Raw genomic sequence first — 13,794 nt, 5'->3', positions numbered from 1 at the left:
AAATCTGTTATCATTGGCAGGCAAAATGTAGGAACTCAATTACCACAAGACTCTTTATGTAGCAGGACAGACATTAAAATAAACAGAATCCTCATGAATGGCCTGATCTGTTTATTATCTTTATTACTCCACTTCTGACATTTATGTGAGCGCAAATATTGCTATTGTACAAGATCTGTGAATTCTGCACAAAGATCATTACACAACATGAAACGGCAATGCATCAACCTTAATATTAATACTGTTCATATATTGGCATAATCTCAAAGAGGTCAGTAAGGCAACACAGTACAGATCATGCAAACAGAGTAGAGCATATTACAGGAAACAACAATTCAAGAACAGGAAAAGTTGCACTCTGTCACCATATTGTGAGCCTGTATATTTCAAAATGTAAAAGTGCTTGTATTTAATAGAATTGGCTTCTTAGATATTTCATTTGCATTTGACACTTAAAATCTTAATACATAGCTTAAATGCTTGAAATAACTAAATTAGTGGCATGTTTTGCATTTGCTTTTCGATATCAGTTTAAAAATGTAAACCCATTTATATGCAAAGACTGAAGAGAATCTCAAACGTTTGTTTTCATCAGTTAAACACATTACCTGAGAATTGGCGATTTTAAGACTGATTGAATACATATGGTATGGAAAATACTGAACATATCACAATCTAAAGAGTAAAAGTCTTAGTTATATACAGTCATTATTGTCCTGGATAATGGCACAGCATTGCTTTTTATAAGTTTCATCACTCATGAAAAATGCAAAAAGACTGAAGTAAAATGTCTTCATGTTTGCTGCTGTCCTAAAATGTAGGTCTTTCAATTTATGAGTTTAAAAGAAAGCTGATCATCTTTATTTCTTCCACAGTCAAACACAAAAGTCACTCTATCTCCATTAAGCATATTTATAGGATGGATTCTAATTGGCATCTGAACAACCAAGCTCCTGAAAAGATACAAATAATTTATATTAAAAATACATTAACATTGCAGCACTGTACTGCCATATACTGTTGTATAATGGATTCGTTATACAGTACATTTTCGTAATCAGTATTTTTGTCTAGTTTTCCAATAAAATTATTGAAACATCCTTAAAACAGGATAAATGTACATTTATGAGAGTATTTTTTAAGTCCCGATTGGCAAATTGTTTAAACAAGAATAAACAAATGGGGTAAGAAAAATAAATTAAATTCAAGATATGTTCTCTAAAACCAAATCAGATTATCTTAGGCAATTTTGCTTTTCACATAATAATTTAAGGAAGTTTAGATATTTTACTGGAAAACAAAAGGGCTGTGTGGGGAGATTGAAATGTCACATAAAAATGTAAAGACAATCACATTGCATTTAAAAGTTCTGTATCCCCCAAGCTTACCTTGGCTAATCTCAGACGCCGTGCCTCTTTCTGCTGATAGTAGGCAGAAATTATACAGTTCCGCCTGCAAATGTTGAAAACAATAAATGAAATCTAAAATAATAGGCAGTAAAAAAACTTGCAGTGTTAAAACGGTCCTCCATTCTCTTGGCCTCGGCTACATCTCATCTGAGCTGTACTTGTGGATTTGATTGCTGCTTTAGTGCCTGTACTGAATACACACTTAAATCTGAGAACAGCTGCTGTGTATGCGGGGTACCTGGACATTGCTGAGCAGAACAAGTGTGGATATGTCATCTGTGCAGCTTTGATCTGATAATCTCATGGTTTTTTATTGTGTAACAAAATACCATATGTATATTTTTCGTCCCTGTATTTAATACATGCAGATAAATACAGGGGGGTTCAAAAGAGTCCATCTGTTAAAATGCTTTTATTTAGCATTTTTCTTATTTAATACAGTTTTCCCCTCATTACAAATTAAAGGTTATTGGCAGCATCACATTTTTTCATTGTTGACTCTTGAGTCTCAGTATGTTCAGACCAATTTTCTTTTAAGCTAATGTTCTGTAAAGCTGCTTTGAAACGTGTGTTGTGCAAAGCACTATACAAATAAAAATGACTTTACCATAATCAGTCACGCTTGTCAATATATGTCATAAGTGTTGTTGAACACCCATGGCTGGATGAAATTTAGTTTAGAACACACTTGGAATCAGTTTAGAGTATAAAGCCTGAGAAAGGCATCGTTCACAATACATTTCATAATATTACAAACACTTGATTACACACGATTATGGACAGTAAAGGCTCCAGCAAATGTAAAATTCATACCGCTGTCTCCTCTGTGTAGCCTACTGTAAAGCAGATGTTTTATAAATTCAGTAGTTTTTACAAATAAAATAAAGTCAATATCTGTGATGACGTCTATGACAGAAACAGATTTTAAGCTGCTGGAACAATGCCTTTTATGTTTCCTGGCCGAAAAATACCAGGCAACAGTTCTGCCTAAAGAAGTCAACATGAACGAACTCACTTGCTCTGAAGGCCGCCCCCTGGTGGTAGTCCAGGTATCATCGTTGAAGCCAGGACTGTCAGAACTGACAACAGATCAGGCTCATCACCTCTCGCGCTCAGCTCTTCAAATATATCTACCACAGAAAGAGGTATGACGCTGATTTGAGATCAATTTCTGTAACCATTACATTAGTGGCTCTCAACTGGTTTTGAAGCAGGAAGCAGATTTTACTTCAGACGTAACACAGTACAAAAATTGTTTATCGTTTAAAAAAATTATAATACGTCGCCAAAATACCGTAGAGTTAGCTTGGATGCGCAGCGTTTGACACCAACACCATAAAAATATGGAAAGTGTTTTATCTTCCCCTTTAAATTTGCTATCCTAACTGCTAACAAAGAACGATTGTGGTTAGTTGCACTTAAAGGAAGAGTTCAACCAAAAATGAAAAATTTCTCATCATTTATTCACCTTCATGTCATCCCTGATGTGACTTTCTTTCTTCTGCAGAACACAAATGATGATTTTTTGAAAAATATCTCAGCTCTGTAGGTCCATACAATCCAAGTGAATAGGTGGCCAGAACTTTGAATCTCCAAAAATCACAAAGTCAACATAAAAGCAAGGCCATAACTCTTGAACCATTTTGGGGGTGGGGGGTCAGGGGTGTTGAGGTCACAAATATAATAGTCCTCTGTGGTCCTTTAATATAGTAAAGGCGCTGAATGCAATAATTTTCTAAATAAAGGCTTGAAATGTGATAAAGGCCCAACATTTTATCATTTTTGGTTTTAAAAGTTCACACAGTACAAGACAAACACTGTATCTGCATTGCTAGAAATTTCAAGTTTCAGTAATCTTTTCTTTTTTTGTGCTGTCTCAAAGAAAAGATGAATATCATTTGAATTTATTTTCATCATTGATATATCTGTAAAATGACGACTGTAAATACACAAAATTATTTACTGCCCTCAAGTTGTCCCTCATTGCCCCCCCCCCCCAATAGAATTTTAACACAATATTTTCAAGAATCCTAACGCTGCACTTTTCCATACAAAAAACGTTCATATTGACCACTGCTGTCAAGGTCCAAAGAGAAAAAAAATCATTATGAAAAAAATCATAAAAGTAGTCCATACAACACAAAGCTGTTGTGTGGCCCCAGAAAGCTTGGAATATAGTGCACTTGTCATATGGACTACTGTTACAATGTTTTTGTACTGAACCTTTAATAGTGCTTTATAGTATTTGTCTTTTTTGAAGCTTGACAGCTCCTGCTCACTATAAACTGTTATTCTATGGAATAGAGCTGCTTAAAATATCTATTTTTATGTTCCAAGAAAAAACCCAGCATATGGGTTTTGAAAAACATAAGGGTGAGTAAATGAGTAAAAGTACATTTTCCATTTTTAGGTGAAGTACTTTAACTGGTGGCAAATTTTTTGAGCACAACCTTGACAAAACATAGGCTACTAAAAATAAAATTTTCTCTTTTAAAAGTAGACTCGTAGGAGATGCTGTACAAAATTCAGAATTAATAAAGAAATTATTTAGAAACTCTTAAATTGATTTTAAATTAATACCTAACAATATTTGCATTAAGAATATATGACACTGACCTTGCCAAAACCTAAAAGCACAGTAGAAGTCACAAGTAACAGGTCTTACCATGTTCTAGTTCTAATCTGAGGGTGATAACGCTCTGCTTTGTGTTTTTATAGATAATTTTCTTAGACAATGCCAAGAGAATTTTCTTAAAAGCTCCTTCAAAAGCCTGCCAGATTATCACATTCATACTTTACAATATACACACATTCACTCATTTTCTTAAGCCTGATATGCTGAAAACTGCTCAGTTAATGTTTTCACATTCACAATTATTAATGACATACAAATCACGTACTGTACATGACATTTTTTTCAGTTCAAAATGGTGAATTTCACTAAATGGTGAATAGTTTGCACCCTTGAAAATTACTGTCGGTCGGTACAACATTTCAATCATAAAACAGTGGTCAGATATTGCATGTTTAGTTAGATACTTACATCTCACATGACAATAAAACTATTAACCAACTGCTTGCTGATGCGCAGCACTGGAATAATCCACGAAGTTCTCGTTTAGCGTCTTAAACTTGAGTCCTGCCTTCATCGATTTGATTGGTTATCTCATATGACATTGACGAGCTGTGTTAGACTACTGAGCATGCTAAAAAATATATATATATATTTTTAAAAACCTTTATGTTGGGGGCCTGGGTAGCTCAGCGAGTATTGACGCTGACTACCACCCCTGGAGTCACGAGTTTGAATCCAGGGTGTGCTGAGTGAGTTCAGCCAGGTCTCCTAAGCAACCAAATTGGCCCGGTTGCTAGGGAGAGTAGAGTCACATGGGGTAACCACCTCGTGGTATTAGTGGTTCTCACTCTCAATGGGGCGCGTGGTAAGTTGTGTGTGGATCGCGGAGAGTAGCATGAGCCTCCACATACTGGGAGTCTCCGCGGTGTCATGCACAGCGAGCCACATGATAAAATGCGTGGATTGACGGTCTCAGAAGCGGAGGCAACTGAGACTTGTCCTCCGCCACCCGGATTGAGGTGAGTAACCGTGCCACCACGAGGACCTACTAAGTAGTGGGAATTGGGCATTCCAAATTGGGAGAAAAGTGGATAATAATAATAATAAAGACCTTTATGTTATTCCTGCAACAACTTAATGACAATTAGACAGTGGTGCATAATGAACTGCAGCAGAACAGCAACAAGGATATCAATTATTGTGGGGGACAGTCTGGCTATATCTGATTATTTGTCCCCCTCAAAGCATATTGTGGTTATGGCCCTGCATAAAAGTAATCCATTTGACCCAGTGGTTAATTTCATATCTTCTGAAGAAATATGATAGGTCTGGGTGAGAAACAGGTCAATATTTAAGTACTTTTTGCTATAAATCTCCACTTTCACTTCCACATTCTACTTTTGTTTTTTGGCAATTCACATTCTTCGTGCATATCGCCCCCTACTGGTCAGGGCTGGTCAAAGGTGAAGATTTATAGTAAAAAAGGGACTTAAATATTAACCTGTTTCTCACCCACACCTATCACATAGCTTCTGAAGACATGGATTTAACCACTGGAGTTTTATGGATTACTTTTATTCTGACTTAATGTGATTTTTGGAGATTCAAAGTTCTGGCCACCATTCACTTGCACTGTCTGGACCAGCAGAGCTGAAATATTCTTAATTTGTGTTCTGCAGAAGAAAGAAAATCATAAACATCTGGGATGGCATGAGGGTGAGTAAATGATGAAAGAAGTTTCATTTTTGGGTGAACCATCCCTTTTTATTGTTTGCATCTTGCATGCTTTTTTTGCGACCCTTTCAGAATAGACCACCAGTTGAAAATCACTTTACATGACATCATGATCGTGTTGTTGAGAGGATTGCCATCTGTGACATAACAGCCATACAAAGCTTAAGACTGGACCAAATGTAATGAAAAGTCAACATTAAGACAATCCAGACTTAATCTGATGGTTTACCAGCTACTTTGGTCTCCAAAAAGCCCTCCAGCTCAGCCTCCTGATGCAGTGCTTCTTGTGAAAGCTGGGGGGCACCAGGGAAACAGACTAGAAGAATGCTGATGTTATCAAGACTCCCCTGTTAGAAAAGACACACAGAGAGGTTGAACCACCCACAAAAAGAAGCAAGAATGTTTGGTGTGTTTGATATTTTTTTATATTAAAGGGAAAGTTCACCCCAAAATACAAATACTGTCATCATTTACAGACCTCCATGATGTTCCAAACTTCACTAACTTACTTTCTTATGTGGAACTCTAAAAAAGATGTTAGGCAGAAAGAAAGCCTCAGTCACCTTTCACTTTTGTGAAAAGTGTTTCACACAGGAAAGAAGTTGAATACTGATGGTGAGTAAATTATAAGAGAATTTTCATTTTTTGGGTGAAATATTTCTTTAATAACAAGCTGTTAGTTCACCCAAAAATGAAAAAAAGAAGTGTAATCGAGCCTAAAATTTCAAGATTTATAGTGAAAAAAGAGTTACATTTTGGTCTGTTCTCACCCAAAACTGATTGGATCACTTCAGAAGACATGGATTAAACCACTGGAGTCATGTGGATTACTTTTATGCTGTATTTATGTGCTTTTTTGGAGCTCCAAAGTTTTGGTCACCACTCACGTGCATTGACTGAACCTACAGAGCTGAAATATTCTTCAAAAATCTTTTATTTTTGTTCTCCAGAAAAAAGAAAGTCATACACATCTGGAATAGCATGAGGGTGAGTAAATGAAGAGGGAATTTTCATTTTTGGGTGAACTATCCCTTTAATACTGTTCAAAGTGACAATGGAAACAAAATTATCAAAATCTCCACAACTACCCCTTCAGTACAGCCCTAAAAACAAAATTAAAATATTAATCAGGGAAAAAGGGGAAAATAATAAAAAATACAAAAATAAATCTGTGAGCTTCATCAGCCCTCATAATATCAGGCTGTTTGAGACATGAAAAGATGAAGAGGTACAGTATATTTCTACTATAACACTATTAAGCTGGAAACCATTAGGCATACTCGAGAAAATAAATAAATATTTCTCTGATGTTTCTATAGGTAGTCCATGCTGGCAACACTGTGACGCTATCAGCTAGATTTCTGGCTTTTAAAAGGACAACTACCTTGATGATTAAGTCAATTGGAATTGGTGACGCTAATGTAGACCTAATAGTTTATTTCTCAGGGATACTGTTGGCTGACTGTCCCTGCATGGCACAATGCTACGCAGAATGCCATAATCCCCTGACACCAAGGCTAAATGTAGTTTATCCTGTTACAGCTTAGCAGCTGAATACAGACTCACTTTGAAATGGTGGTCGAAAGTGCTATCCTGACAAAATAGAGACGTGGCTTACAGTGGAGAGAAAGATGTTGACATTTTCAGGTCAGCACACATCCTTCTCTAAGCCTAAAGGCCATTTAGTGTTTCACTTACATAATATAACAGCCTGGCTAAAGTCAGCCGGGATACCATAGTCAATGTCTGTTTTCAACAGATGAAACCGCTGATGAAGCTGTATTTGAGCACACACACTCGAGACGCTCCAAATACACTTCAACAATCAAGTCTGAGCTGACAACAGTGTCTAGTTACAGCTAATATCTTGCAGTGTCAGAATATCACAACCTCTATTCAGAGACCTACAGTATGAGCACCTTTCTATGTGAAACTCAAGCTTACTGGATGTTATGCATAATTTAGGGAGAGATCAGATTTTTACCCGTCTTTATCTCAGATTTACCACAGCACCCTGGTGAACAGACCATTTTGGACCAGCATGGATTTCCAAGCTGGTTTATCCTGGTTTGCGATGGTCTAGCTGGTGGGCCATGTTGTTCCCCATCAAAACACATATTTCTCATAAGCTGGTTGACCAAGGGTAGCGCTGGTAACCTAGTTAAAGAATGTTTCAGGTTCAGTGCAAGATAAGGTTAATCAGCAGCTTTTGTGGCATTATGTCAAGTACCACAAAAAATTATTTGTCCCTCATAAAAAACAAAAAAAAACAAAAACAAAAACAAAAAAAAAACACAGGTACAGTAAGGCACTTACAATGGAAGTGAATGGGACCTATGGGGTCTATAAACATTACAATACACACTACTTCAAAAGTGTAGCGAGAAGATGTAAACATTATACATATACATGTGATAAAATTGCTTATTAACCTTCTCTGTGTTAAGTTATATCCAGTATTACAACTTTGTTATCATGACAACGTAACATTGTTAACCTTTTAATCTTGTAAATGCTGTAGCGCCGGCAAATCCTTAAAGGAATAGTTCACCCAAAAATGAAAATTCTCTCATCATGTACTCACCCTCATGCCATCCCAGATGAGTATGACTTTCTTTCTTCTGCTGAACACAAATTATGATTTTTAGAAGAATATCTCCACTCTGTAGGTCCTAAAAATGCAAGTGAATGGTGATCAGACTTTTGAAGCTCCAAAAATCACTTAAAGGCAGCATAATAGTAATCCATATGACTCCGTTGGTTCAATCCATATCTTAAGAAATGCTATGATAGGTGTGCATTAAAAACAGAAAAATACTTAAGTCCTTTTTTACTCTAAATCTCCACTTTAACTTTCACTTTTAGATATGAAAGTGGAACTAAACAGGCACCACATGTGACTTTCAGATGTAAAAGTCAAAGTGAAGATTTAGAGTAAAAAAAGGACTTAAATTTTCATCTGTTTCTCACCCATACCTATTATATTGCTTCAGAAGATATGGATTTAACATCTGGAGTCATTTGAATTACTTCTATGTTTCCTTTATGTGATGTTTGGAGGTTTAAAGACAAATTCTGGCCACCATTCATTTGCATTGTAAGGACCTACAGAGCTGAGATATTCTTCTAAAAATCTTTGTTTACGTTCTGCTGAAGAAAGAAAGTCATACACATCTGGGATGGCATGAGGGTGAGTAAATAATGAGAATTTTCACTATTGGGTGAACAATCCCTTTAACTTGATCAGACTAAAATCCAGTAATGATTTTAATGTAAAAAATATAGCTTACCAACATTTTCTGTGCAAAAATATATCCAATTTTACAACTTTGTTGCCATGAATACGTAACGCCTAAAACCCTAAAACGACTACAAACTTTAGAGCTTAAATAATACTATTTTAACAGAAGAATTAATGTGCTTTCATAAAGTTTCATAAAAGCTTCACATTTCTGCCATTAAACCCTCCAAAAATTGGCCCTATTCACGTCCATTTTAAGTACCACACAGTAACCTCAAATTATTATTTTATTTTTTTAAGAAAGTAGGGATGAGTCAAAATAATTTTTTTTTGTGGTAATCAACAATATGGCACAAATGCTGCTGACTGAGCTTAACTTGTATTAAACCACGGAACATTCCTTTAAGATGCTTGGTAGGGACACCAGCATCCAAAACATATCATGTGCTTTTTAACAGGGCAAGCACTGAATGAGACGATGAATTGTTAAAAGTCCCCCATTCATACTAACCTTATAGAGGCAGAGGTCAATGACTTGGGAGCAGACCTCTCTCAGGTCTGTACAGACACGCAGTCGGCTGTGTATGAAGGCACAGAGCTCTTCATTAGTGACAGTATCCCACACACCATCACAGGCCAGAACCAGAAACTCATCAGCGGGCGAGCGCTCTACGGCTGTTATTTCCGGCTCGGGAGATACCATCTGCTCTGTGATGGGCCGCCACTCGGCTGTCTTGTAACTGAAGTCTCCCAACGCTCGAGAGACAGCCAGTGAGCCATTTACACGTTGTAAAATGACCGATCCTCCAGCGCTCTCTATCCTCTCCCTCTCACCAGGGCTGAAGGGCTTGTGGTCCTCAGTTGAGAAGGCCACCCTGCCCGCACGGCACAAAACGGCCCTTGAGTCTCCGCAGTTCACAAAGTAGATGTTGTGTGGGGTGATAGCTGTGGCTACTACAGTGGTGCCTCCCCGCTCCCAACCCTCACGGCAAGCCATAGCATGAAGGTGCTTGTCCATGAGAAAGAAACCCTCTTTAATGCCCTCGGTGACCCTTTCCACATCCTCCTCTGCTCGGATCTTGCCTTTGAGAAGGAACAGAGCTCATTCAACTAAGTAACCAACACAATCCATTCCATTTTTAAAGGGATAGTTTACTACAAAATAATAATAAAAAAAATGTTATCTTTTACTCCATATTACTTTCTTCCATGGAATACAAAGAGAGATGTTAGGCAGAACATTAGCCTCAGTCACCATTCACTTTCATTGATGGAAAGAAAGATGCAATGAAAGTTAACGGTGACTGAGGCTAACGTTAGGCTAGGTTTTATTTCAATTTCCTGCATCTCGTTACATCTTGTGCATGGTCGAACACTCTAGTCTATCAAAGTATACCGTTTTGACTGAGCGCATACAGACACAGACGTAGACTATCTATGTGTTGAAAAAAAAATGGACTGCATGCATACAGTCTGCACGTACTGAGTTGAATAGGAAATTTGCCTTTACATTCTGCACAACATCTCCTTTTGTGTTCAACAGAAAAAAGAAAGTCATTCAGGTTTGGAACAACATGAGGTTAAATCATTAAATTAAATCATGACAGAATTTTCATTTATTGGGTGAACTTTGCTTTCAGTATGTAAGACATTTTGGTCACTTCTTAAACAGATCAAGTTTGCATTTGATGGTTAGCTGTGATGTTTTCAAGTTATCACCCATCACACAGGAAAAACACAATTTCACAAATGCTTCACTGGTGAAGACCAGCCATTATGTGACTTCTAATTGCTTTTCCTGTAGGAAAGATTTGTCATATACTGCAGTTAACTTGTCAGATCACAGCTTATTGAATTAATAATGTTGCTGTGGCTTTGGATGATGCGGCTCTACAAATTAATCCCTTTATCTAAAGAGATCAACAAGATGTTTCTCCCATGTGATGTGATGATGTAATCTACTGTAATTATGAGTTCTGTTTCCCTGTGAAAGCTATCCAGTCATTATTTTTAGCATTTCCTGTAGTCTTAAAGCAATCTTGTAGCACAACTGGTCGAGCATGGCACTAGCAACACCAAGATCATGAGTTCGACTCCCAGGGAAAACATAAAATGTATACATAGGATGCTCTGGATAAAAGGGTCTACCAAATGCATAAACGTAAATGTCAGAATTGAAGTACAGTATAGCTACATCATTGTAAGCCAAAGCAATACATGAAGTCCTGCTGTGTGTAGTGCAGCTTGTCACTCACCTGTGCCCAGGATGTGGTCCAGCAAGTTCAGAGAGCAGTGTTGGGCCACCGTGCTGCCTGCGTGTCCATCGTAAACAGCGAAGAACCCCCAATGGGACAGTTCTCCACCCAGCTGAGGGAAGCAGTTATGGAAATCTTCCATGTGAGCCCTCCATCCTTGCATGCTGGCCAAGGCATAGGTAAGTCCCCAGGAGGCACAACCCTCCTGCATGTGCTTGTCCAGAACTGGTCGATCCAGGTAGGGGCTGGGGATGACCCCTTCCTCCTCTCCCCCCTCCTCACCTTCGGACAGCTCGGCTGCACCTCCCCCTCTCCCCCCTTTGAAAAAGGAGGTGACCCTTTTCTCGGTCTCCTTCACCAGTTGCCGTACAAAAGCAGGCATTTCCACGCTTCCTTTCCTGGATGTCCTCATGGTGTCTTTTTTTCCCACACGTTTGAATCCTTTCACGGTCTCCACCCTGTGCTATAGCTCACTGGCTTTGGTTTGGCTGTGTGTAGCCTTGCTGCTCAGGGCCTTTACAGCATTATATCCCAAGAGGCTGAATCTGCACCTTCAAGCATCCTTGAATGTTCCAATCCAGAACGGTTGATTATCACCTCTGTCAGTCTAGCCATTGCTGGGCAGATCCATTGAGATCTAATCTGTCTGTGGTCATAGCTGTTCTTTTTAAATTGATTCCACTTTTGTTTCCTTCCTTCTCTATATGTCAGTGATATTCCCTCTCTCTACAGCTTTCTCTCTGGCTGAGCCTGTTATTTTCCTGTCATCACTCTTATTGGCTGGGCTATTTCTGGGCACCAATCATCTCTCAGTGTCCTCCCTCTTGTTGTACACACAGACATGCCTTTCGCAGAGCGGCTTTCTCTCTTTCACATGTTCAATGTCTCCCTCTCTCCCCCTCCCTGAGCTTCTCCTCTTGAACTCCCTGTGTTTATCATCTGCGCATCTGAACATTTGATGATTTTGGATTATCTAACATGCACAGATTAATGGCATTACAGATTTACATAGTAGCCCAGTGAGAGATAGAGAAAGAAAGAGAGAGAAGGCACATACAGTAGCACTCTCTGTTGGCTCCTTTTGGATTTTTATTTGAGGCAGAATCAGTGATTCATATAAAAGAACATGATTCGCCTTGAGCAAAATGCATGAATGACATATTCAAATATGAACTTGGGAGACTCTAACAAGGGTTAATTCAGACAGACTAGTGGATTATGTAAATCAAGAATGTATTCAGAAGCACATTTTTGCATAACAGACTATTTTGGTCGTGATAACTCTACTTGTGTATGTCGAATGATGCAAACAAAAATGTTTGATCAGAAATGTTTTAAACAGTAGTATGATCATTGCATTAGATGCTTATATTATGAACTCTTTCCTGATTAGATCAAGCAGACCTTTACTCTTGAGGGCTTTATTTTGGTTTGATAACCAATATACAGTATACACAGTGGGGTCCAAAGGTATGACACGACTAGTGAAAATGCATTTATTTGGCATTTTTCTAATAATAATAATAATAATAATAATAATAATAATAATAACAATAATAAAACATTTCATTACAAATTATATTATCAGCATAACAATTTGAGTGAAAAGTTACATTGAAAGTTTCAGAATGTCTTAGTATATGGTATGGTCACAATTTTCTTTATTCATTTGTCATAATTTGTTTACATTTTTTGTTTAAAATCCTGAATCTGGAAAACTCTGGGTCTAAATGAGAAGAAATTGGTAACGTTTTACCAGTCCTTTATAATTAATTTTTGGTACTTTTCAGATGCCTTTTATGAGAATTTTACTGTTTTATCCATGTCCCAAACCCAGACTTCCAATACTAAACAATAAAAATACATTAAGAAAAATAGTAATTAGCACGTTTAAAACTAAAATAATCTAAAGAGTGAAATAAACATGAACCATTCTGATGTATATTGTGTGAAAATGTTTCCTATCAATTTTTCAAAAACTATGACTGTCCCATAGTTGTGGCATAATTTCCTTCACACCAAACAATTTTGCCACAAAAAAAAAAAATATATATATATTCTTTTTCTTTTTTTTTTCAAAAGTGTACTTGTTAACATACTGACAGTGTCAGTGAATAGCATGCCTTTGATGAAATGTGAAACAAGTGATGTTTAAAGAAAACAAATAATAATCAAGGTAAATATCACTTTTGAGCAGTGTATTTTTTAAAATCACTTTTCCTTTAGTGCATTTTTAATGGGTGTCATTTCCTGCTCTGCCAAACTACACAAAAAGAGTGAATAATATTAAATTGTATTTAGGATTTAAAAAAAATATAAAAAAATTGTTAGCAATGAATTTAGCCTTAGCAAGACAATAGAGTTGGCTGTTTTATTGCAAGAACATAAAATATTTAATTCCCATCCGGGTCATTTCTACTATGGAATTCTATTAACAGAATTTGAGATGTGGTGGAAATAACACTGTGGTTGGAATTTTCATGACTTAAAAAAACAAAACAAAAAAGACAAAGTTCCTTTAATCTCCTGTGGTGCATGTACATGTTAGTGGACAAATTAAAAAGTTTGTGAGAGTGTGAA

The 13,794-nt window shown here is 37.1% G+C and overlaps 1 protein-coding gene across 1 annotated transcript; it reads right to left on the bottom strand.

Annotated features, from left to right (window-relative positions):
- Positions 1-105: 105 nt before the first annotated feature.
- ppm1nb (protein phosphatase, Mg2+/Mn2+ dependent, 1Nb (putative)) lies at positions 106-11,945 on the bottom strand. Its single transcript, XM_051681567.1, has 6 exons — positions 11,215-11,945; positions 9,471-10,042; positions 5,948-6,065; positions 2,425-2,539; positions 1,389-1,452; positions 106-953 (listed from the first exon to the last, which is right to left on the bottom strand). The coding sequence occupies exons 1-6, from the start codon at positions 11,624-11,626 to the stop codon at positions 927-929; spliced, it is 1,308 nt and encodes a 435-aa protein (XP_051537527.1). The 5' UTR covers positions 11,627-11,945; the 3' UTR covers positions 106-926.
- Between the last annotated feature and the right edge of the window lie 1,849 nt (positions 11,946-13,794).

The sequence above is a fragment of the Myxocyprinus asiaticus genome, chromosome 40 (assembly GCF_019703515.2).
Source record: "Myxocyprinus asiaticus isolate MX2 ecotype Aquarium Trade chromosome 40, UBuf_Myxa_2, whole genome shotgun sequence".
NCBI lineage: Eukaryota > Metazoa > Chordata > Actinopteri > Cypriniformes > Catostomidae > Myxocyprinus > Myxocyprinus asiaticus.
Note: the sequence above shows the minus strand (reverse complement) of the source record. Positions and strands in the feature narration are given on the sequence as shown.